The 23823-nt window shown below is 41.6% G+C and overlaps 1 protein-coding gene and 1 long non-coding RNA gene across 3 annotated transcripts in view; one reads left to right on the top strand and one right to left on the bottom strand.

Moving 5' to 3' along the window:
• Positions 1-9663: 9663 nt before the first annotated feature.
• On the top strand, positions 9664-18780 carry LOC308410884. Its single transcript, XR_013974288.1, has 3 exons — positions 9664-11189; positions 17254-17338; positions 18524-18780. It is a non-coding gene; the product is annotated as an uncharacterized lncRNA (long non-coding RNA).
• The window catches only part of LOC308410630 (polymeric immunoglobulin receptor-like), a 35629-nt gene continuing 23644 nt past the window's right edge, over positions 11839-23823 (bottom strand). The window contains exons 6-7 of one of the 2 annotated variants that reach the window (XR_013974216.1): positions 13713-13878; positions 11839-12824 (exon numbers count right to left, since the gene is read on the bottom strand). Coding sequence is in view for 1 of the 2 variants with exons in the window: in XM_080904120.1 (XP_080760246.1) it covers positions 13823-13878 (56 nt within the window). In the remaining variant the exon portion in view is untranslated. Of the gene's footprint in view, positions 12825-13665; positions 13879-23823 lie in introns of those variants that run through there. The other variant, XM_080904120.1, reaches the window with a different exon arrangement.

Genomic DNA, 23823 nt, shown 5'->3' on the forward strand with positions numbered 1-23823 from the left:
CTGGCACCAGCCTTTGGGGAGTCTTCACAGGGTCACATCTTGACCTCACACAAATCACACACACACACACACACACACACACACACACACACACACACACACACACACACACACACACACACACACACACACACACACAGTATTCTTTGTTCACATGTATACCTATGTAAGATGTTATATGTTAATGACCCTATGCATATTCATGTAACCACAATAAAAGGAGTGCTATGGGGGACCTGGCTGAGAGTCTGACAGAGGTCAAGTGGTGGAACGACACTTGGCTCCAGGCAGGACTCCCTCATGCATGAGTAACATGAAGAACTTTGCCTACTCGTGTCTTGCTTTGCTGTGTAATTATATTGTCTTCAACGTTCCAGCGGATGGGTTCAAGCTACAAACCTATCATGTCCAATGCCTGGGTTGACCTGGACTGGTTAAGCACTGCTTGTTTTTTTTATGATGCTGGATTTAACCAACGCTTACTGGCAGATTCCCTTGTCTGCAGAGTCCAAAGACAAAAATGGCCTTCTCCACTCTGTATGGTTCGTACCAATTCGTCACACTTCCGTTTGTCTTATTTGAAGCCTCGGCCATTTTTCAGCACCTCATGAAGCGGTAGCTTCTTCCCCAAATTGCATATGCTGTTTCCTGCCTGGATGATGTTATTGTGGTACCCCTGTGAGGGAATGGCCACATTAATATCATTTTGTGTAAAACATTTGTACTATGGGACATTTTTTATTACTATATGTATTTATATTCGGTTTCTTTAAAATAATCGAAACATTTTCTGTGAGACATTTCACCAACTCCCTTAGCGTGGCATTTTCAGCAGCGAGCGTTTCCACCTGCTGCTGGCTGAACTCCAGGGATTCTCGCAAGCATTTAAATTCCTGGTGAAGAATCTCCACCAAGGACAGCCTTGCGTCGAAACTGGACAATCGTTGGTCGATTGACTCCAGTATGTCGGCAATAGCTTTGCCGGCTGGCGATGTTGTGCCGGGGGAGTCTGCCGGGCGAAGTCTTTTCGACAACGGCGTCTCAGATTTGGCCGGGGAAGCTGCACTCTGGGCCTTCTTCATCACGAGATCCTGAAAGCACTGATCAATATAATCTTGGAGAGCCTCTAAACTCTCCCCGTGTTTCTCCAGGGTGTTGGAGATTATTTAGACAAATATTCTTAGTTATAAGACAATTGATAAGTATATTTGGTAATACTGAAGCTTAAAGGAATTTGTTCAAATCTAAACTACCATTTGCTTTTATTTTCCGCCAAAATCTCCGGCGTCTGACGTCAGTTACAACATGAGTCGCTTACCTTGTCCGTGATGGTGATTTTTCTTTTGCAAACAACTCATGAGAATTTCAAGCTGTTTTTAACACTCCGACACTGGTCTCTCAATCTTCCGTTGGAGAGCTGCGAGTTTCTCCATGATGTTATTAACCTTCAGTTCCGTGGTCTTGTCATTCTTCTTTTGCTCAAAGAGCAAATTCTGAGACCTCACGACCAATGTTCCCTCTAAGCTGCGCACGTGTGCAATTGCACACTGCTGGCATGGTCTCTGCGCACAAAAAATCTGCATTGCGCACAAGAAAAAATCTAACCTGAATTGAAATTAAAATGAATACTTTAACAGTTCTGTTTTACAGTGTTAGTCAGTGAGTGACTGGCTGCTCCCGTATGGGATTAGAACGATGCCACCTTATCCCATAGTCCAGCCAATGATGCGATTCACATTTGTATATACGCAGCTAATCAACGTCGTTGACAGGCTATGACAGTAGTGATGTGTCACGAGCGAGCGAAACGGCTCTTAGAGCCGGATCTTTTACGTGAACGACGTGAGCCGGCTCCTTATCGCGAGCCGTGGGGGATTTTCTTCTTTCTCTCACCCTCTCTCTCGCACTTTTTTTCCGCTTCACTCCACATGCGAGCCTTGTGCTTGCGCTGGGAAGAGGGGGGAGGGGCGGTAGTTACACTCGCAGTAGCACAGGAACAGAGCAGGAGGGAGAGACAGAGAAAGAGAGCCAGGGACAACAGCATCACATTACAAAAAAATCAGAAAGGGTTTTATTGCCAAATGTTGAGCGGGTTTACAACATTAGGAAATTGCTGCGGTGCTTCAGTGCAAACATACTGTCATAAATTACGCTTAAATAGACATGAAAAAATAAATAAATAAAAATAAGAATAAGAATTAAAAGTGCTAAGTAGATAGATATATACATGAGTGCAGATGGTAATCAGTGCCAAACATGGAATGATGCAGTGAACACAGCGTAGGGTCATGTGTTAGTGGTGGGAACAGTCATACGGTTATTGTTCATGTGTTCAACAGCAGAGGGGAAGAAACTGTTCTTATGGCGAGAGGTTCTGGTGCGAATGGACCGGAGCCTCCTGCCTGAGGGGAGCAGGTCAAACAGACTGTGTCCAGGGTGAGAAGGGTCAGCTGAGATCCGAGCTGCACGCCCCAGTGTCCTGGAGGTGTACAGGTCCTGCAGAGATGGGAGTCTGCAGCCAATCACCTTCTCAGCAGAGCGCACAACACGCTGCAGTCTCTGTTTGTCCCTGATAGTGGCTCCAGCGTACCACACGGTGATGGAGGAGGTGAGGATGGACTCGATGATTGCAGTGTAGAATTGCATCATCGTCCGTGTTGGCAGGTTGAATTTCTTCAGCTTCCTCAGGAAGTACATCCTCTGCTGGGCTTTCTTAATGATGGAGGTGATGGTGGGCTCCCACTTCAGGTCCTGGGTGATGGTGGTACCCAGGAAGCGGAATGAGTCCACAGAGGTGATGGGGGTGTCAGTCAGGATGATGGGGGGGAGTGGAGCTGTGTGCTTCCTGAAGTCCACAATAATCTCCACTGTCTTCTGGGCATTCAGCACCAGGTTGTTGTGGCTGCACCAGGACAACAAACGTTCAACCTCCCTCCTGTAGGCAGACTCATCCCCGTCCGAGATGAGTCCAATAACGGTGGTGTCATCTGCAAACTTGATTAGCTTGACAGACTGGTGGGTGGAGGTGCAGCAGTTAGTATACAGGGAGAAGAGCAGGGGAGAAAGAACACAGCCCTGAGGGGAGCCGGTGCTGATGGTCCGGGAGTCCGAGACATTCTTTCCCAGCCTCACATGCTGTTTCCTGTCCGTCAGGAAGTCAGTGATCCACCGGCAGATGGGATCAGGCACATTCATCTGGGAAAGCTTGCCTCGGAGATGGTCTGGAAGGATGGTGTTGAAGGCAGAGCTGAAGTCCACAAACAGGATCCTGGCGTAGGTTCCTGGGGAGTCCAGATGCTGCAGGATGAAGTGTAGGGCCATGTTGATGGCGTCATCTACAGACCTGTTGGCTCTGTATGCAAACTGCAGGGGGTCCAGGAGGGGGGCCGTGAGGGTCTTGAGATAGGAGAGAACCAGGCGCTCAAAAGACTTCATGACCACAGATGTCAGAGCCACGGGTCTGTAGTCATTTAGTCCAGTGATCCTAGGTTTCTTGGGGACAGGGATTATGGTAGAGGACTTGAAGCAGGCAGGCACATGACATGCCTGCAGTGAGGAGTTGAAAATGCCAGAAAACACTGGGGCCAGCTCGTTTGCACAGTGTCAGAGAGTGGCAGGAGACACACCGTTCGCCTACAGATCCAACAGATCCACAGAGGATGCCATCGCCCACGTCCTACACACCACTCTCAGCCATGTGGACAAGAAACAGGGTAACTATGTGCGAATGCTGTTTGTTGATTACAGTTCAGCGTTTAACACAATAGTGCCCTGCAGACTGTTCACAAAGCTGAGGGATCTGGGACTTAACAGCTGTCTGTGTGCATGGGTGTTGGACTTCCTCACTGGCAGAACTCAGGTGGTGAGGGTGGGCAGGTGCTTCTTCAACAGCATCACCATCAACACAGGAGCACCTCAGGGATGTGTCCTCTCACCACTGCTCTACTCCCTCTACACTTCAGACTGTGTGGCCACCCATGGCTCCAACACCATTGTGAAGTTTGCTGACGACACAGTGGTGTTGGGTGCCATCTCCAACAACGATGAAGCGGCCTACATGGATGAAGTGAAGAATCTGGCATCGTGGTGCCAGGACAACCACCTCCAGCTGAACGTCAGCAAGACCAAGGAGCTGGTGGTGGACTTCAGAAGGGGTCAGCACAGAGACTACAAGCCCATTATCATCAATGGAGCTCCAGTGGGGAGGGTGCAGTCCTTCAAGTATCTTGGTGTCCACATCTCCTCAGACCTGACATGGGCTGCCCACATTCAGGTCCAGACCAAAAAGGCTAGGCAGCGCCTGTATCACCTACGACAACTGAGGAAGTTCAGGGTCTCTCCAAAGATCCTCAGGATTTTCTATACAGGCGCTGTGGAGAGCATCCTCACACAGAACATGACATCGTGGTTTGGGAACAGCTGTGTGAAGGACCAAAAAGCTCTCCAGAGAGTGATCCGTACAGCAGAACGCTGCTGCAGGATTGCTCTCCCCCCGCTTCAGGACACCTACACCAGGAGATGCCGGACTAGAGCAGCGCAGATACTGAAGGACCCGTCCCATCCTGGCAACAAACTGTTCCAACTTCTGCAATCTGGTAGAAGGTTCCGCATCTTCCGGGCAAGGACAGAGAGACTCAAGAGGAGCTTCTATCCCCAAGCCATCCGTGCCCTAAACACACACACCCGCCCTCTCACATCATCTATAATTGACTGAGACAGGACTCTCTTCCAGACACTCTAAACCAAGGCACAATGTACATTTCAATTCCTTTAATTTCAAATATGTTTATATTGTCTATCCTGTAAAATAGTCAGATGTCTATTCATATTCACATTCACCCAATGTATATACTACATATATATATATATATATATATATATATATATATATATATATATATATATATATATATGTTTTTCCTCTACCCCCCCCCCCCCCCCCCCACACACACACACACACACACAATTTTTTTGCACATGTCGAGGAGCGTGTCAGGCTACATTTCACTGTGTGTTATACTTGTATAACTATGCATGTGACAAATAAAGAACCTTGAACCTTGAAGAAGTGTATGAGGCAAAAATTCCACCTCAGTGGGTCACTGGTGACCTGAGCTGTGTACTAGGAAGACATGTCGACATCCAGAATGTGTCTGAATTCATTTTCACTGACATTGGCAAGCACTATAATTAGTCAGGTGATGATAAAATGATGATTGTTCATCTATAAAGAACATTAAAAACAGTAAATGCAACACAGATTAAGTGCTGATTAAGATTAAATACAAAAACTAGATTCAAACCTAGTCTATGTACAAATTGAATTTGAGGTCAGCAATTACAGTGAGTGTGTCCTGTTGTAGGATCAGAAATTAATATTTATGGAACAATACGACTGTTGTAAAATGTTTTTGCTGCTAACTGAAGATAAAAATAGAAAATCACAAAATGTTGCAAATGCAACAAATACAACAATGCAAAAAGTTGCATCTACAATTCTTATTATTTACTATTTATTACCGGTGCTGGGCATACACTGTGCGATTTTTTCAGTTGCGGCTTCTGCTGAAACTGCACGATTGACTTGCAAGGGTTAGAAGTTCGTAGGTCACGATGCAGGGTCTCCCACTATACGGCCCGATGCTCTGATGCGACCTGAGTGCTCACACTTTAGTTGTGTACCAAAATGTCGGCTGCATCCTCCGGGGGCTGCATTTGAAGGCCGATTATGTCACAGCCAGGTGACGAAGGCTGTCCCAATTCGTCGACTCTTTCAAATGCGGCCAACAAATGCGTTCTTCATTACCCCGAATTTGAAGGATGGGTTGGGTGTGTCATTCGTGGCCCACCATATCCCACAATTCATAGCGCGGCCCAGCCAAATTTCAGCTGCCAACAATGGCGGCCGCTACTAAGTTTTAAAATTAGTCTTATTAATCTTTCTGGGTCACAAAATAAACTTTTAACATATTTTAAGGCAAGAAAGTAGCTGTGTAAATTACAAATATCTGCTTGGTTTATCAAGACATCGCATATTTGCAAAAGTGTGCCGACATTTTCGGAGATGTCTGTTACCCACCCGCTTGATAGCAAGACGGGGGGTTCAATGGTCACTCCAGCCGGCGCGAGCAGCGGACTCCCGGTTTCATCGTTTTCAGACCCTCTTTCGGTACTCAGGTTAAACATGATATATAAGTCACTCGGATAACTTAAAAATGTAATTGTTTGCCTTTTTTCGGTATTTTATTTGTTCCAGAGTAAATCGGTTTGGCTGAGATCAAAGTTATTAGATTATTAGATTAAATAAAACTTTATTAACCCATCGGGTGGGTTCCTGCGGGATTTTCACACAGCTGAATAAACGTCAAACAGAAAACTGATTAAACAGAAGTGTGAGACATTCGAGAATCTACGCCAGTGTCCTGTTATATTTTAGATAGCAAGGAGCAGATGGCTGAGTTTATTAAACTCCACCAAGACAGCGGTGACACAAATCTGAAGGCTAGACCATCCCATTTCACAGCCTCGGACTTCCGGTCTTCTTGATCTTTGAAGGACCCAGTCCACGTAGACCGCAAAGGCCGGGTCCTTCAAAGGATGCAGCCGGCGTGTTGGGACACAGCCTTTGTGTCCTTAAAATCAAGGTTATAATGGAAAATCTGTCGCTCGCTCTCCCTTTCTCTCTCTCTCCGTCTTTCACTCACACAGACACGCACACCACCACCATCAACTTTGCTATATTGCTAATAAAAAACATGATCAGGCAGCTGTGATTGAGCAGCAATGTAAATCCAACTATTTTCACGGTTGTTGTGGTCGTGATAATTTTGAAAGGCCACATCGAAAAGACTCGGAGTAGCTTGCTAAAGTTCTACAAGTTGTGCCTCCATTGCTTGTGTCCAGATCACACGCTGTACTGCTACTCCGTCTTTTCACATTCATTTCAGTGTTTGCGCAGTGTGAGAGGCTGCGGTGACACTCTCACATGGCCGACAGGATTTCAAACAGGTTTGATTTTCTTATGACCAAGCGATTGATGATTGGTTGTTTGTGACCCAGAAAGAGTAATATTTCAAACTCCACCACTCTGTGTTCCTCCGCCACTGCCTCGTTTGAGTTTTGGACGAAATGGATTCTAGGATATTGCATTTTGTCATTTTGAGCTGATTGGAGACCAAAGCAGCCAATCAGATTTTTCTGCATCCAAGTCTGTGATTGGCTGTGGCACAAATAGGGCTTTGGAGCGTGATGTCACGGGGGGCCACGCCCCCTCCCACCATGACAGTAGGCCAAACAAAGCACATAGAAGTGTTAGCTATGGTTCGCACGTACCGTGTTGTCGGTTGCAACGTTAGATCACACGATAGGAACGGCAAGAAGCTGGAAAATGGGCTCTCTTTTCATCGTTTCCCCCTTCTGGAGGCGACGGGAGGGATCTCATGTATCCGATATTACTAAACGAAGACGTCAGGCTTGGATAGCAGCAGTCAGACTCGGACCGGTGTTCCAGATTAACTGGCGTTTAGATTAACTGGCGTTTAGATTAACTGGCGTTGGTCGAACAGATGTGTGGTAGTCTTGCGTTTCAGGAGCTGCTACCGACAAATCAGCAAAAAAAAAAAGCCAAATGTGTCATCTGTGACACTTGTGAGGTTATCTCAAACACACTCCATCAGTCTTGATGCTGTTGAACAACAAAATGTTTAAAAATGTGGCGAGTTTACCTGGTGATATCCTCATTCGCGATGCGATTGTGAAAACAGCAAACAATTAACACCACGCCGGTGTTGTTCACAGGACAGCAAGAGTAAACAATCGGGAGACTCTTGTCGTCGTTATCGCTCCCCTGGCACGTTTTATTACTCCGATTTCAGTGTTTTTGCTTCACAACTAAAGCGAGCACTTTAGTTTGTGTGCACAAACATGGACTCGAGTCAACCAGCGCCACCTCTGGCCAAGTGCCACAGCCTAGAGCCAGATCAACTTGTGACACACATCTGCAGCACGTTTGAATTTGTTACATGCACAACACATTTGTACCTTTCAATTGTGTGTTTGTGCGTCATGCAAATAAACCTTTGAAATGAATGAAATGATATCATGTATCTATTTTGGACCACATTTGTAAAAAAAAAAAAAAAAATCGAAATTATATACACAAATTCATAGGAATCACCACCCCGTTCATCATGATTTTAATATTTTTGCCCATAAGAAAAATGTCTTGAACAAAAATGACACATCATCCCTTCTGTTTTTCTTTTCCTTCCTCTTTCTCTCTCCCTTCTCCTATCCCTCACTCATGTCTGTCCCGTCTGTAACATCTGAAAATAAAATATAATAAATAATAAAAAAAAAAGGTCGATCAAATGGACCAATACGGCAATGCCACGATGATCCATTTGGCAAAGTAAATCCATTGGGTATCCTTGTTGGTCTTCAGACAACAATTCTGATGGCTAAAGAACCAAATGGGACAGGCAAAAAAAAAAAGTATTTCTTTAGTCTTGTCACATCACATCCTGTAAGCAGAGTCTGTCTGTATCTTTACTCTGCAAACAAACATTTTAGAGTTGGTTGTTATATACAGTCTGTATAAGTGTGGTTAATCTAATAAACATTTGTAAGGAGATGGCAGTTACTGTGAATTTACAGCAATTTTCTCTTTTTCCCGTTTTTATATTCTAATTTCTATACTATTCACATTTCTGTCTGTTGGGTCTGTGTTTCCACATGCCCCGCTAGTTTAGAGACTTATTCCTCATGAAGAACACTAGACATAACAGAACATCTTCAACCGGTCTTTAACTTGCTAACGAGAGAACTTTTGGAATGAACAAGGCGGTGGAGCATAATGCTCATCACCTGTCTCCAGCCCAAATCCTTCAAAGAGCAGCTGTCCTAGTAGCATTTTATTGACATGACAGTTACAGTACACATCACAGCACAAGCACCTCCCACCATAAAACCCCCCTTGGTTACAAAGACAAGGTGTGTGTGCATGCATGTATGTGCGCGAGCGTGTATGTGTGTGTGGTGGGGATGCGTTTGTTTGACCTCCTGCTCACCAAAAGGATCATAAAAGCAGGAAGCTTACAACACAAGAAACAGATCTTTCAGATAGGATGTAAGTAGTAATATAAATGCACTGTTATTTAGACATAGATGATTTAATTTAACTAGTTTAGGGGTATTTTACTTTTAGTTTAACTACTTAGGAGCATTTTGCTTTTTTCTTTAGTGCTCTGAAACACACAGGGGCTAATAGTTTCGAACAGAGTGCCACAAATAACATGTATCCCTTTAGAAATAAACAGTGATACTTCTAAAAACCGTGTATTCCCAAAGAGCATTTAATTTAACTAGTTTAGGAAGATTTCACTTTTCTAATAGTTTCACAGGCTAATAGTTTTTAAACAGGATACCACAAATAACACGTATTCTTTTAGAAATAAACTGTGTTACTTCTAAAAACTGTGTATTCCCACATAGCCACACGAACACTGTATCAAACCACAATGTTCCTTTAATGCAACTAGGCCTATAATTATCTACTAGTCACAAACACACATAGATGATTTAACTGTTTTAGGAGCATTTTACTTTTCTTTAGCGCTCTGAAACACACAGGGGCTAATAGTTTCAAACAGAGTGCCGCAAATGACAGGTATTCTTTTAGAAATAAACTGTGATACTTCTAAAAACTGTGTATTCCCACACAGCATTTAATCAACTAGTTTAGGAAGATTTCACTATTCTAATAGTTTCAAAGGCTAATAGTTTTCAAACAGAGTGCCACAAATAACAGGTATCCCTTTAGAAATAAACTGTGATACTTCTAAAAACACATATCCCCACACAGTGTTTAATTTAACTAGTATAGGAGCATGCCACAAATCTTTAGCGCTCTGAAAGACACACAGGAGCAAATAGTTTTAAACAGAATACCACAAACAGCAGGTATTCCTTTAGAAATAAACAGGGATACTTCTAAAACTACATATTCTTAACTCTGCAACAGTTAGACATAGGAGGTTACAGTTAGACCCCCAAAAGTCAGCAGAAGTAGTCATCCTTATCAAGAGCATCCCAAAGTTATCCATTACAAAACTGAGCTTTTATCTTATCTTATCATATCAGAGGTCAACTGAAACCATGTCCAACTGAACCTCCAAAGGTTTTTCACCTTTTGCTTACACCCCCACACCTTTATCTCTGCATTTCAGAGGCCAACTGAAACCAAATCCACCTATATAAAAACATCCCATCAGACACACAGTATTTTCCTCAGCACTTAACAACTGCCGCAAGGTATAGCGTTTTAACTTTTTATTTTTTCGGATCCCAGACACAGCGGTGTGAGGTAGTTAGCACACAGTTTGGACATGTAGAAAACATTGCTTGTTTGGAACACATCAGCAGAGAGGTAGAATTCATAGCTGTTCATAAGAGTTTAATTTAATCAAACCTCATTTTACGGATCTAAGTGGCTCCTCATCACTACCCAATTCACCATTTTATTTAAATATCAGAATTTTCGGAATGAGGATCCAAGCGGGACACAGAGGCTGCTAGTTTTAACACACCAGAATGCAAATATAAATAAAAGCCTGACTATCCTGAGAGCCTAGCTGCAGCGACACCTTTCTTTCACACGGATTCCTGGATGTGTGTTGGAGCCCACTTTGCTACCCGCACAGAGCGTTTCTGACAGTCGGGCGTTGCTTATACAATAGAGACCCCTTGTGAGACCATATGCTGGTGCGGTTGGCCCCGGGTTCCTCCTAATGCAAGACAATCCTAGACCTCATGTGGCTGGAGTGTGTCAGCAGTTCCTGCAAGACGAAGGCATTGATGCTGTGGACTGGCCCGCCCATTCCCAAGACCTGAATTCATTTGAGGACATCTGGGACATCATGTCTCGCTCCATCCACCAACTGCACCACAAAATGTCCAGGAGTGGGCAGATGCTTTAGTCCTGGAGTCTGGGAGGAGATCCATCAGGAGAGCATCTGCCACTTCATCAGGAGCATGCCCAGGTGTTGTAGGGAGGTCATACAGACTAGTGAGCCTCATTTTGACATGTTTTCAGGACATTACATAAAACCAGATTAATGATTCTGTATTGCATTGATCAAGGAAACAACCCAATAGGAGCTAAAGGAATCCTCTTGACATTACTTCACTCAGTAAGTTTATACTATGTTTAATGTGCATTTTCTTCATCAGTTTAGAACATATTAACATGTTAGCGCTCCCTGGTCCTTTTTGGAGACAGATCCTGAGCAGGCGGGCAGCTATGGAGAACTCGTGTCAGCTGTGGTAATTAAGGAATACTTTGATTTAATATTGATTTCATGACAACTATCCTCAGGCACATATTCCTGGATATATATAATGACATAAGTAAACTCCCATTTTAGAATCATTGCCTTCTTTCCATGACACTGAGTAAGAGGCCTTTATCATGTTATAAGTGAGAGAGTTTGGTGTAACAGTGGTTGAACATGCCAAATCAATCCACAACATACTGCCATTCCCCAGCTGTAACCTGCATATGCATCAAACCAAAATCCAGTATCATAGCCACATGATAGACATAAAGATGAGGTTAAAAGGGTTGTATCATTTTGCCAGATAGCTTCATCCCAAAAAAGATAGACATTCTTCAAAAACAAAAGTTTGTGAATATTTGCTTTTTTGCCAGGCCTAAACCAACCTGTTAAACTTATCAAATTATTGTCATAGATACAAACCTATTGATTGAAACAGAATAATCCATTGAAGCCTCCATCCTCATCCAAGATCACTGTTACTGTTCAGATTATTTTATCTCTGTTTTCCTCTAGAATGTTTTGAAAATCAGCATTTGATCAACAGACTTTTTAAAAGTTTATTTTGATCCTATTGTTTACGTGTGTAATTGCATTTGTATTGAAATTATGACAGGAAAACCCTTAATCAAATTGTATCTTTGATATCTAATAATAATATTAACAATAATGTTACATATGTAATATGTACACAATAATATTGTGCAAACAAACAAGAAAAATAGCAAAAAATGTCAATTTTTTTCTAATACCCTGTATATAAAAACCACATATGACCACAACTCCAAATGTGCAATTGTCACTGCATCTAAACATGACATATTACAAAAAGGTAGAAACATATAATATACAATATGTTCTGAAGCTGGTACTGGTGCAGTTAACTTTGCTTTAGGCTCCCATACACAGTAGGTGTTACTTACTTTACGTGCAGTGCAGTATTACTTTAACTTGTAACATGTTATAATAAGCAGGTCACTTCTATATTTATGAGGATGTAGACAATAATGTTGGCTGATATGTAAAACTATGAGATATCGAGTGCAGGGAAGATATTATTGATCAATCAGATTCATGAATGTGTTAGGTACTTAAGCCACAATTAGAGAGTGAAACAGAGACTGACACTGGTTGAAATGTATAGTAAATATTTTATTTTGAACTTTTATGCTGAACTACAAACTGTGAACTGTGCGATCTCTGCGACCTGTGGTGCCTGGTTTACTGTGTGTAAAACTGCGCAGGTTCCCATGTGTCATCCCACACTTTGCCACTGTCAGGAGAAAAACATAACAAACAACAACGACAACCATACACAAAATAGGACAATTTAGGTTGTGACATATGACATTTTTTTAGGATGAAATATCTTCTATATTCATGTCATGCTTTATACACCTTCATTGTAATATAAATCAAGTCAGAGAGTAATAATATATGTAGTAGATGTCAAGCAGGACCACAGCAGCAGCCACGATCCATTGGAACCTGCTGGATGAGAGAGCACAGTTAAGTTTTTACTAAAGTTACAACTTGTAAATATTGGCATCAAATAAGTCATCTCACATGCTCACTGACCCAAATCATTCAGTACAAGTGCCCTCTAGGGTAGTGTGACATCTGTAGTGCTTTTCTACATTATACATTAATAAATTAATGAGTGTGACTATAAATCCAGATAGATAATGACTTTTTCCTCTGATGACACTACTTTCCTGACTTTGTAGTGAATAACATTTGACACTTCAAGCTAGTACTGTGACTTAGGAGTTTTGTACAATGGTGATGCTAACTACCTCAGGGAGGTAATCAGGTAACCTCTTAAGAAGTATATAAGTTATTTAAGAATCTTGGTGTTCATATTGGTAACATTATATAACATTTGTTATGCTAGAAAGTCTCGAAGAGAATTATCAGGTCTGGTTTTCGTGAAGATTTTTAAAATTACATTTGTATATACATGAGTGTGAAAGACCATACTATACACACACACACGCAAAATTGTTCAGGTGGGTAACACCAGAGGTTCACGATGGCTAGCTTTGGTGATGTGACCGACACATGGGGAGGTAATAAGGCATATACAACGCTATTTTCATGTTAGCAACTGGACATGTAGGGCAGCTGTCACCTCACAGCAAGAAGGTTACTGGTCTGAACCTTAGCTGAATAATAGAATAGAACAGAATAGAGTAGAGTAGAATAGAATAGCTGGTGACTGTTAACTATCCTCATCCTCACCATCTTGTTTGTCTCTATGTACCCCGTGATGATCTGCCTTCTTATCTAGGGTGTACCATGAGTATCACCCAAAGACAGCTAGGATAGGCTACCTGATAAGGACACCTGGTTACACATAATGGACAAAGCATATCTTACTTCTCAGAAGGTGTTCATAAAGCTTCTTCATCTTCATGAGGATGTCACGTGCAGCACCTTCCGCTGGTTCGATGTGAGTGATCACGTCCCCTACTATACGGCCCTTACGGTCAAACTGTCCAAGAAACAGAATTGGCTGGTAGCCCAGGGCATGTAGCTTTGAAACCTGCAAGAACAACAAAGAAAAACATGCAGCCAGTCTTTCATGTAAGCAAATTGATGTATAACAAACCTTTAAGTTTCACATCTTTGTTGTTTTATTGTTGTCGATAGTTAAAAAGTATTTATGGCGACCAAACCTGTAAATGTATGATAAAATCCATCTTGAAATGTTTTGTCTCTCAGTTAATAGCCGATTAAATTAAAAATCAGAAGTAGCTTAAATAAAAATAGTTTTTAACAAGTTTTTTCTAGTTGGATGTCTTTAGTGTGATGATGTTATTCTGATGTGAATAACTTTTTTATTTATGCTCTTTTATAAATTAATATTTTATGTGTATATACATGTCTTGTTAGTTTCTTACTTCATGATATACAAGAAAACATTGACAACTGTGATTAATAAAGAATTGCCTACCAGACCAACCACTTATTAGATCAGAACATTTAAACTTACTGACAACTGGGCTGAATTAACCACCCTGCTCGCATTTCTGTTGTTTTTAACAGAGGCAGCCCAGTTACTGTTTTTAAACTGTTCTTGTTTTTTTTTCCCCAAATCCCTCCTTTAGGTTCAGGCTGCCCAGGCATCCACTGCATGTCTTCCTGTTGCAGGTGTTTGGAGCCTGACAGGAATGGCATGGTTTGGTTTTTGGCTTTGTCATTTCTGCAAATGAAAATGGAACATGTAGGGATTATTTCAGGTCTGTTTTGGTGAAATGATTACAAAAATAATTTATGACCAAAGAAACAACTTATATTACGAGGCAGTATTACACCATATTTAGAAAAAAAATCAATTACGAAATTAAAATTGTTAATATTGAGTTAATTACGTGAATAGGGTTAAAAAAACTGAATTGATTACAGAAAAGATACATTGCTAAAATAGAGCAGTACTAACATTAGCATAACATTAACATTATGGGTAGTGTGTGTCACGGCGGGTGAGGAGAGCCGTGTAGAAAAGGAAAATGAGGATCCAAACGCAGGCAGTAGTGGAGAAGTGAGGGTGGTTTATTAAGCACAAAATAAGGACAAACAGCAAATGGAGCTCGAACTAAACTATACTGGAAAACAACTAAACTACAAAGAACAAACCTGAATGAGAACGAGCAGAGGAGAATGACGATGGACAGCAGGGAGAACACACGGGTGAGACATGGTAGATACACAGACGGACCAGCAACTACAATGACGGAGGACACGACTTAAATACACACAGAGAAACACGGGAATTACACACAGGTGGTGGACACAGCTGGGAACAATCAGTAAGACAAGACAGAGGTAAAACTGAACACACTCACATGAGACGCAGACCTTCACAATAAAACATCACACGCAGGCTCGACATCGAGAGACAGACAGGAAATGACATATGAAACTAAACCCGCATCTTAAACCCAAATACACAGAAACATGGAACTCTAATAATAAACATCGTAATCATCATCATCATAAACACAACAAGAGAACAAGAAAACAATCCCCGATGCAAACTAAAACCCAAACATAATAAAACTCAAAATACTGGGTCCAACGGACCCAGAACCGTGACAGTACCCCCCCTCAAAGGGCTGGCTCCCGACAGCCCCAAACAGAAAACAGAACAACAAAACCGAGCACCAGACCAGGGCGGGCGGAGGGGGTCCAGGAAGGAGGGCCCAAATCAAAAAACAAGGAGCACAAGAGACCAGAACAAACCGAAAACAGGTCAACACAAAACAAGACTATTCACGAGTCCACAGTCAAGTCCGACACAAGAGCCGAAACAGTTCAGGGGGCCGACCGTGCACACAGCAACGGCACCAGGCGAGGCAAAAGCTGAGGCGGAGACTGGACCGGACGAGGCAGAAGCTGAGGCAGAAGCTGAGGCGGAGGCTGGACCAGGCGAAGATGATGAAGACGCGAAGGCCGGACCAGGCGTGGATGACGGCAGCGGGACAAGTAACGCGTTACTGTAATCTGATTACTTTTTTTCAAGTAACGAGTAAAGTAAGGGATTACTATTGCAAAAACGGTAATTAGATTACCGTTACTTTCCCGTAGGAACGCTGCGTTACTAAAACCGTGATTTTTTGCGAGAATGTCTCATGACAATGACGTTAGCAAGCGCGACGTTTGTGACAACAGCTGTGTGCAGATCAACAATGGATCACATATCGATTGTGGGAGAGAGTATGAGCGTACAGCGTTTAAAGTGTGGAAGTACTGACCTTACTTTGAGTTTGATTCCCTAAAAAGTGACAAAAACATTAGCGTCCATCGTGCGTGGGAAGAAAACTTCTTTTTACAGCAAAAAAACCCCTAAACTTCCAAGCAAGCACCGAGTGCGGAACGATGTAATGGGAAATTCACAGAGAAACTCGCGGATTCTTCAACTGACTGCGGCACACCTGCACCAGGGTAGATTTCTGCCTACCGCAGTCCTGCTTTACAGGTGAAAATAGAGCAACAGAACCGCTGAGTCTTTGACTTTATTTATTTTCTGCTGTGTTTTACTTCCATCTATTTGAAAGAGTGAGTGTAAACACAAAAAATATTTTATGTGCTGGAATGTGTAGAAAATAGGTTTAAATGTTAAACTAATTTATTCAAGTCAGAGAATGTTGCATATAATAAAATTTTTGCTTGATGCATAAAGTTAAAAGATTAAAACTGATAAAACAAGTTAAAAAAAAGACTTTTCCATTTGATTACATTTTGTATGATGCATTATGTAGAAAAAGTAGAATTGGGCTGAAAGATCTATCGCTTTATCACCTCTTCAGGTTGTAAATCGTGTTTTTAAAAAGTAACTAAGTAACTAAGTAACTGGGTAATTAATTACTTTTGAAAATAAGTAATCAGTAAAGTAACGGGATTACTTTTTTGGGGAAGTAATCAGTAATTAGTTACTGATTACTTTTTTCAAGTAACTTGACCAACACTGATGGGGATATGTGGGGTTGGGGGCGGAGGGAAGAAGTACAGTTTCACCAATCAGAATGCAAAGATCGAGACCGAGAGGTCTCATTCCCCACTGTCCTTTAACCACCATGCTAGATACACATCCACAGAGCACAGACTCATGTTAGTGTGAAGCTGATGAGCTTCTCACTGTAGTGTGTTTGTCTAATAATAGTGTTCATGCTGTCAGAACATGTTTGCTTTGAGCTCTGTGGTGAAGACTGTCAGTGTGCATTTCTCAGAAACTCCAGTTCTTTGTGGTCACTCAGTGTTTCACAGCAGAGGTGTTAGGATGGAAAAACTATGAAAAGATACTGCGGTTTATAAAAAGGCAACACTTAATATCTTCAAAAAGCCACATAAAAGTAAATAATAAAGTGTAATAATATCACAGCACTGTTACAGTAATTTTAATGTGTTTATTCCACAGAGACTGATTCAGCTGTGATCTACTCAGCAGTGAGAACTGAAGACGTCAGTTATGGACAAACAACCATCAGAACAAGGAGGCCCAGGTACAGCTGCTCTTTATCTTTGACTGTGGACAGAGACAAGCTAGCTGCTCACACTGTTTACAGCCATGGTGCTAAGCTAACCTAACCACACCATTACTCAAGCTCAGACCTGTGGAGGATAAGACACATCAAGCTGTATAGCAGCAGCAGAACAGGGAGACATTTAGATCATTTATAGAAAATCCAAAATTTCAAAATAAAAAGCTAAGTGCAGGAAAAACTCTGAAACACTCCTGATGTGATTTTAAAATGGAACAAAACTGAAAGGAAAACACAACTGATTTTTTAAATGTGTTTAAAATTAACATCTTTTTTAAATTAAAAAATAAAAATAAAAATAAGAGAAATAAAGTCATAAATAAAGTGATAAAGTCATAAGATTTGAACTAAAAAAATATTAACTGCTGTGAGTGAGCAAGATGTCAAACAGGACAAATATCAGAACATTTGAATATTTGGGTGAAGTCCCAGTTATCAGCAGACCATCCAGGTACACAGTGCACTACATGTAGCCATACTTTAGTATGAACACACTTCTGCACTCAGTTTAACAAGTCTACGTAGAAACATAGATCACTTCATTCAGAGCATCTGATTTTTATCGTCAATGATTTACAAGCTGTTAACAAATGAAAGAACAAGAGAAGAAAAGCTTTGAAGAAACCTCAGATGATGATGTAGAAACCATTTGTGTCTCATGTGATGAAGGATGTTTTATAATTTATGAAAGAGGATGACAGAGGTCAGAGGGAGGGAAACATGAGCTTTATTAGCTGGAAGTCAAAATTCAAACTCAGTCAGTGAAACCAGGAAGAGCGAGACATAACTGAAGTAAAACAGGGAACAGAGACGAGGCGGAGGGAGGACAGACAGGGAACACAGAGGGAACTAATGACAAACTCAAAGTAAGAACTGAAGCTGAGAGAAAGAAACACTAAACCCACACTAGAAGAAACCACATGTACAAAGTTAAAGATCAGCACAGATCTGTGGGCTCCAGGTCTGAAGAAGCAGTTAAGGTGTGAGCAGTGTGGAAGCTCTGTAATTTGTATCTGAGCTGGTTCCCAGTAAAGTCTGAACTGGGACTGTGTGTGATGCAGAGAGGTGGAGATTGGAGGTCTTGATTGAACTACAAAGCTTGTAATCATGTTTCCTGTTGTTTGAACTGTGTGTGTTTGTGTTCAGACTTTAAACCAGAGCCAGACGTCGTCTACTCTTCACTGAAGTAGTCCACCAGTCCAACCACTGACGTCCAGCTGCTGGTCTCTAACTGGTCCCCCCAGCACCTCGGACCAGAGGACATCCACATGTTACAGATGTTTTGTCTTTTTATCACTGAATTAGACTCTGATGACCCAGAACTACTTACTGGAAGTCAGTTCATTGACTTGATGTTTGTTGGCTTTTGTTCCCACAGCAGTTTCTCTGCAGGATTAATAAACTACAAATACAAAATTTAACTTGTTCCTGTTTGGTTGTGGCTAAATGACACACACCTCTCTTCACTGATGAAAACAAAGAATAAATACTAAACCACCTCAACCTAAAAACAGCCAGAGAATCATTCAGTGTCTTTAAACCACACAGAGAAGCTTCAGTGCAGGATGTTTGTGTTTGTGACTGAAACTTTTAGAACTTTAAAGTTCTAGAAAAGCTTATAAGTGAACAACTGAAATACAAAATTTCAGTTCTTTCCCAACATCAGTTGGGATTCAGAAAAAATCACTGCACAATACCTGCTGCTATTAATGTGTTTAATGTTATTTTTTATTCAATGGACTGCAAAAAATATGTGCTGCTCTTTTTCTTGACTTCTCAAAGGCGTTTGATACAGTTGACCATTTCAGTAAATAGACTAAACAGTATTGGTCTATTTCTAAATGCTATAAGTTGGTTATCAAATTATCGTTTAGGTTTTATCCGATACCGGTGCCAAACCGGTACTTTTGAAACGGTGCTCAAACTGGTGCTCAAACAATGGAAAAAACACAAATTATATCCAAAAACCTCTCATGTTCAGCTGTTTCCCACTTTTTCTTTGGTCATTTTAGCCTTTTTGGCCAGGGTGAAGGGAGTATCTGCCATCAAACAAGAAGACAGCCGCATGTAGCTATGATGATGTTTGCTAGTTCACCTTACATGCATTAATGTAATAACGTGGTTAGCCTACTCAACGTAAATTACACATGAACAACATTAAGCTACTCACGCAGAGAAGAACGGCTGCTGCTGCCATCATCATCCGTCATCATTTCTGCTACACTGGCAGGGCTAGGGGCCAGGACTCTCCTCTTCTGGTTCTTGGGGGATGTTGCTAACTCCGGGTAAGATAACAGGCAACCCACCCGCAGTAGATGTGCCCAGTGTGAGGTCTCGCTGCAAGCTATCAAATACGACGCATTTCTCGGCTTTTAACAAAATGCTATACGTCACCAGGTGTTTCATCAGATTCAAGGAGTTACCTCCTTTGCACAGTATCACCTTAAAGCACTTGTTGCAGGCTGCATCTTTTGCTGTGAAGTACAGCCAGACTTTTGACCGCTTTGCCTTGGGCATTTTTAATCTGTAGCTCTGCTCTAAAAGAACGTACATACCTGGGCCCACCTACTGTCCTTGGAAAGGTAAAATAATTGGCTAGAATCCAAAGTGTATGACATCTCAGGCAAACAAAGCACCGAAATGTGCGCTGCTTTTCGGTCTGGTTACTACTGTTTATGTCAGAAGGATACTGGATACCCATCCCTAGCTGACACATACACATACTTCATCTAAGGTAACAAATGTTATACTAATTCATACAGTGAGATACCAAACACATAAATCTAAATGTGAGGATAAAGTAGAATTTTTCCCATAACAATAACCAACCTTTGTGATAATTTATCTGTTACGGCCCCTGTTTGGAAATTCCAGCGTTCCAGGGCTCACAGATGATTGGCCAGCCAGGGACCTGTGCCCCCACCTGCATTGATCAGTTTGAGAGTCTTATTATATTTTCCAAATGACGAAAACAGCAAACACGACTCTCCTGCTGCTCCCGAGCAGACTACGATCATTGCACTAGACATGCTTCAACATGTTTAAGACACACCTTTATTCTCAGTGGAGTCGTTACCTGTGTGCACTCTTAAGGTCTCTCCTTTTCATTGTTAGGAGAAGAAAACTTAAACGTGTCACACAAGTGAATTACAAAGAATTCCATCCTTGTTCTTAATGCTTTGAAAATCACAGCACTATGAACTGTGGGTAATCCCTCAGGTCCACAGAGATGAGGACTTAAAGAAAATGTGCATAAGGACTCAAAGTGTGTGCAGAGAGCCGTCATGCACTTGATAACATGACAACAGGACGGCCCTGAGCCCTCAGAGGCCGACACTAAGCTGTGACTGTTTATCTGCATGTCTCAAACACGCCTCCATTTTGTCTGCAGGCTGAGTGATCTGACTGAGCTCAGCCTCCATTTTCTACAGGGAGACGCTCAGACAGGCTTTCAGTTTCATTTCACAGGAACAGCTTTGCTTCTGTTTTACATGCAGGTGCTGCACAGAACACATCCTGTTCAGTCTGTTTGTGTGACTGACTGCAGCTCAGATAAGAGGCTGGATCAGCTGATTCAACTGGTCAGCAGGCTGCATCATTTTCATCTCTGCAAACACCAATCAAAGTCCTGTACACAGTGTGTTTAGTACTCTGAGTGCGTTATTTGTCAGTAATTGTGTTAAAAGGCTCTGAGTTTAAGTTGTAAACAATCTCAAACCCTGGATTTATCTCCACCATGTAAGCTGCTGACATCCACCTAGCTGCTGTTGAACCATGATTTGGACATATGGTACTCTAAGGTCAATGAAATAAGATAGGCCTGATTAAAGTTCTTCTATGTGAGGAGCAGGATTTTAAATTGTGGATTTAACAGGAAGCCAATGAGGAGAGGCCAGAATAGGAGGAAGCTGCTCTGTCCTTCTAGTCCCTGTCAGGACTCGACTGCAGCATTTTGCATCAGCTGAAGGTTTTATGGGAGTTTTTAAGACATCCTGATAATAACCGATTACACATGATCTGTGAAATGTTCACACTTGTTGCTGCTTCCTGTCTGTGTGTTTCTTCCAGACAAATGTTAGGAAGCTGATTCTCACGCAGGTCACAGATCCACACTCTCAACCCACTGTGGACTGTCCCACATCTCGGAAAACGTTAGAGCACTTTTGCAAATCTGTGATGTCTTGATAAATCGAGTAGATATTTGAAGTTTACACAGCTACATTCAGAAAGAATATTTTAAACTGTGCATCCCTCCAAAACTGCCTCTTACGTTTTCGACGAAATGCATTCTGGGATATTTGCCTGGGTTAGCCTTCAGTAGCTTACTGGGGTCATGGAGAGAATGTGTTAATAATACTGAGTGGTGGGATTTATAACTATGGACTAGTGATGCGCAAATCATGAACGAATCGTTCAATACTCGAGAATCACTTTACTGACTCGTGAATCATGATTCACAAGCCCAACTGACTCACTGACTCATCCCTGTTGCTGTTAGCAGCAATGTATCTAGCTTATAATTAAAATTGTGGAGAAAAACACAACATCCAGTATCGTAACAAAAAATTTCTGCTCTGAACTGGAAGAAAAAACCCTGAGTAGAAGCTCACATCAAGAAAATAGCTCCTCGGTTCACAGTAGCATCGCTCTGCTAACATGCTAACAGCACATTTGAGCTACTCACCCCCTCCCTCCTGTGCTGATTTGTAAGCATAAGCAAATCACTCAGGACTCACTCACCCCCTCCCTCCTGGCTCACAGCTTCTTCTTCTTCTTGGTTGGCAACCAATGTTAAGGTGCATTACTGGCTCACAGCTCAGTGGACATTTAGATGAGAAAATATATATTTAACACATTTAAGGAAAATACTAATAAAATAAAAAATAAAAATATATTAAAATAAAATAAAATAAATGTTTATTAAGCAATTTTGATAGAAAATTGCTTAATTTTAGAAATGTTTTGCTCTTTTTTGCTCTGTAAAATAGTTGTTTTCTTTTAGAATCATTCATCTTAGCAGTAGGATTTACATGAAAAGAGAAACAAATTAAGTTTGAGTGAAAATGTACATTTTTTGCACTCTCTGGTCGACCGACTCAGTGAATCAAATGAGTCAACAAATCCGATTCACTTTGGTGAGTGACTCATTAAAACTCGATTCAGTAAAAAGAATCAAATTTACCATTACTACTATGGACACTATGTGCTGACATGACCTTTTATAAATTTACTGTCCAATCACAAACCTTTAATGGGAGGAAAGAATTTGATTGGACAGTGAGGGTCATGTCCTCATCGAGGATAGAGCGCACAAGAGTGGACTATTATATTGATTAGTCAAATCTCATTAGGCAATAAAACAACTATGGTCAGAAGAGAATGTATTCATTAAAAAAATAAATAGAATTTACAAATAAAATAGTTCCATTAAAAATTACGTGTACTTGTTGAGCCTTTCTGAGAAATGATCCATGTGATTGATTAATTATGCCTGCAGAGACCAAAAGGGGCCCCAAGAGTCTGGCTGCAGCCACTGGGGGGCGCCATATTGCGACTCGCTCAGACACATGAAAAATTAGAGGGAACATTGCCCGGCAGCCTACGTCTATTGCAGCATAACTAAGGGAGGATTCAGGGTCACCTGGTCCAGCCCTAACTATATGCTTTAGCAAAAAGGAAAGTTTTAAGCCTAATCTTAAAAGTAGAGATAGTGTCTGTCTCCTGAATCCAAACTGGAAGCTGGTTCCACAGAAGAGGGGCCTGAACACTGAAGGCTCTGCCTCCCATTCTACTTTTAAATACTCTAGGAACAACAAGTAGGCCTGCAGAGCGAGAGCGAAGTGCTCTAATAGGGTGATATGGTACCACAAGGTCATTAAGATAAGATGGGGCCTGATTATTTAAGACCTTGTATGTGAGGAGCAGCATTTTGAATTCAATTCTGGACTTAACAGGAAGCCAATGAAGGGAAGCCAAAACAGGAGAAATATGCTCTCTCTTTCTAGTCCCTGTCAGGACTCTTGCTGCAGCATTTTGGATTAGCTGAAGGCTTTTCAGTGAGTTTTTTGGACATCCTGATAATAATGAATTACAGTAGTCCAGCCTGGAAGTAATAAATGCATGAACTAGTTTTTCAGCGTCACTCTGAGACAGGATATTTCTAACTTTAGAGATGTTGCGCAAATGGAAGAAAGCAGTCTTACATATTTGTTTAATATGTGCGTTGAAGGACATGTCCTGGTCAAAAATGACTCCAAGGTTCCTCACAGTGTTACTGGAGGCCAAGGTAATGCCATCCAGAGTAAGAATCTGGTTAGATACCATATTTCTAAGATTTTCAGGGCCGATTACAATAACCTCAGTTTGATCTGAATTAAGAAGCAGAAAGTTATCATCCAGGTCTTTATGTCTTTAAGACATTCCTGCAGTTTAACTAAATGGTGTGT

This window comes from Rhamphochromis sp. 'chilingali' (genome assembly GCF_963969265.1).
Source record: "Rhamphochromis sp. 'chilingali' genome assembly, chromosome: 1".
Classification (NCBI taxonomy): Eukaryota; Metazoa; Chordata; class Actinopteri; order Cichliformes; family Cichlidae; genus Rhamphochromis; species Rhamphochromis sp. 'chilingali'.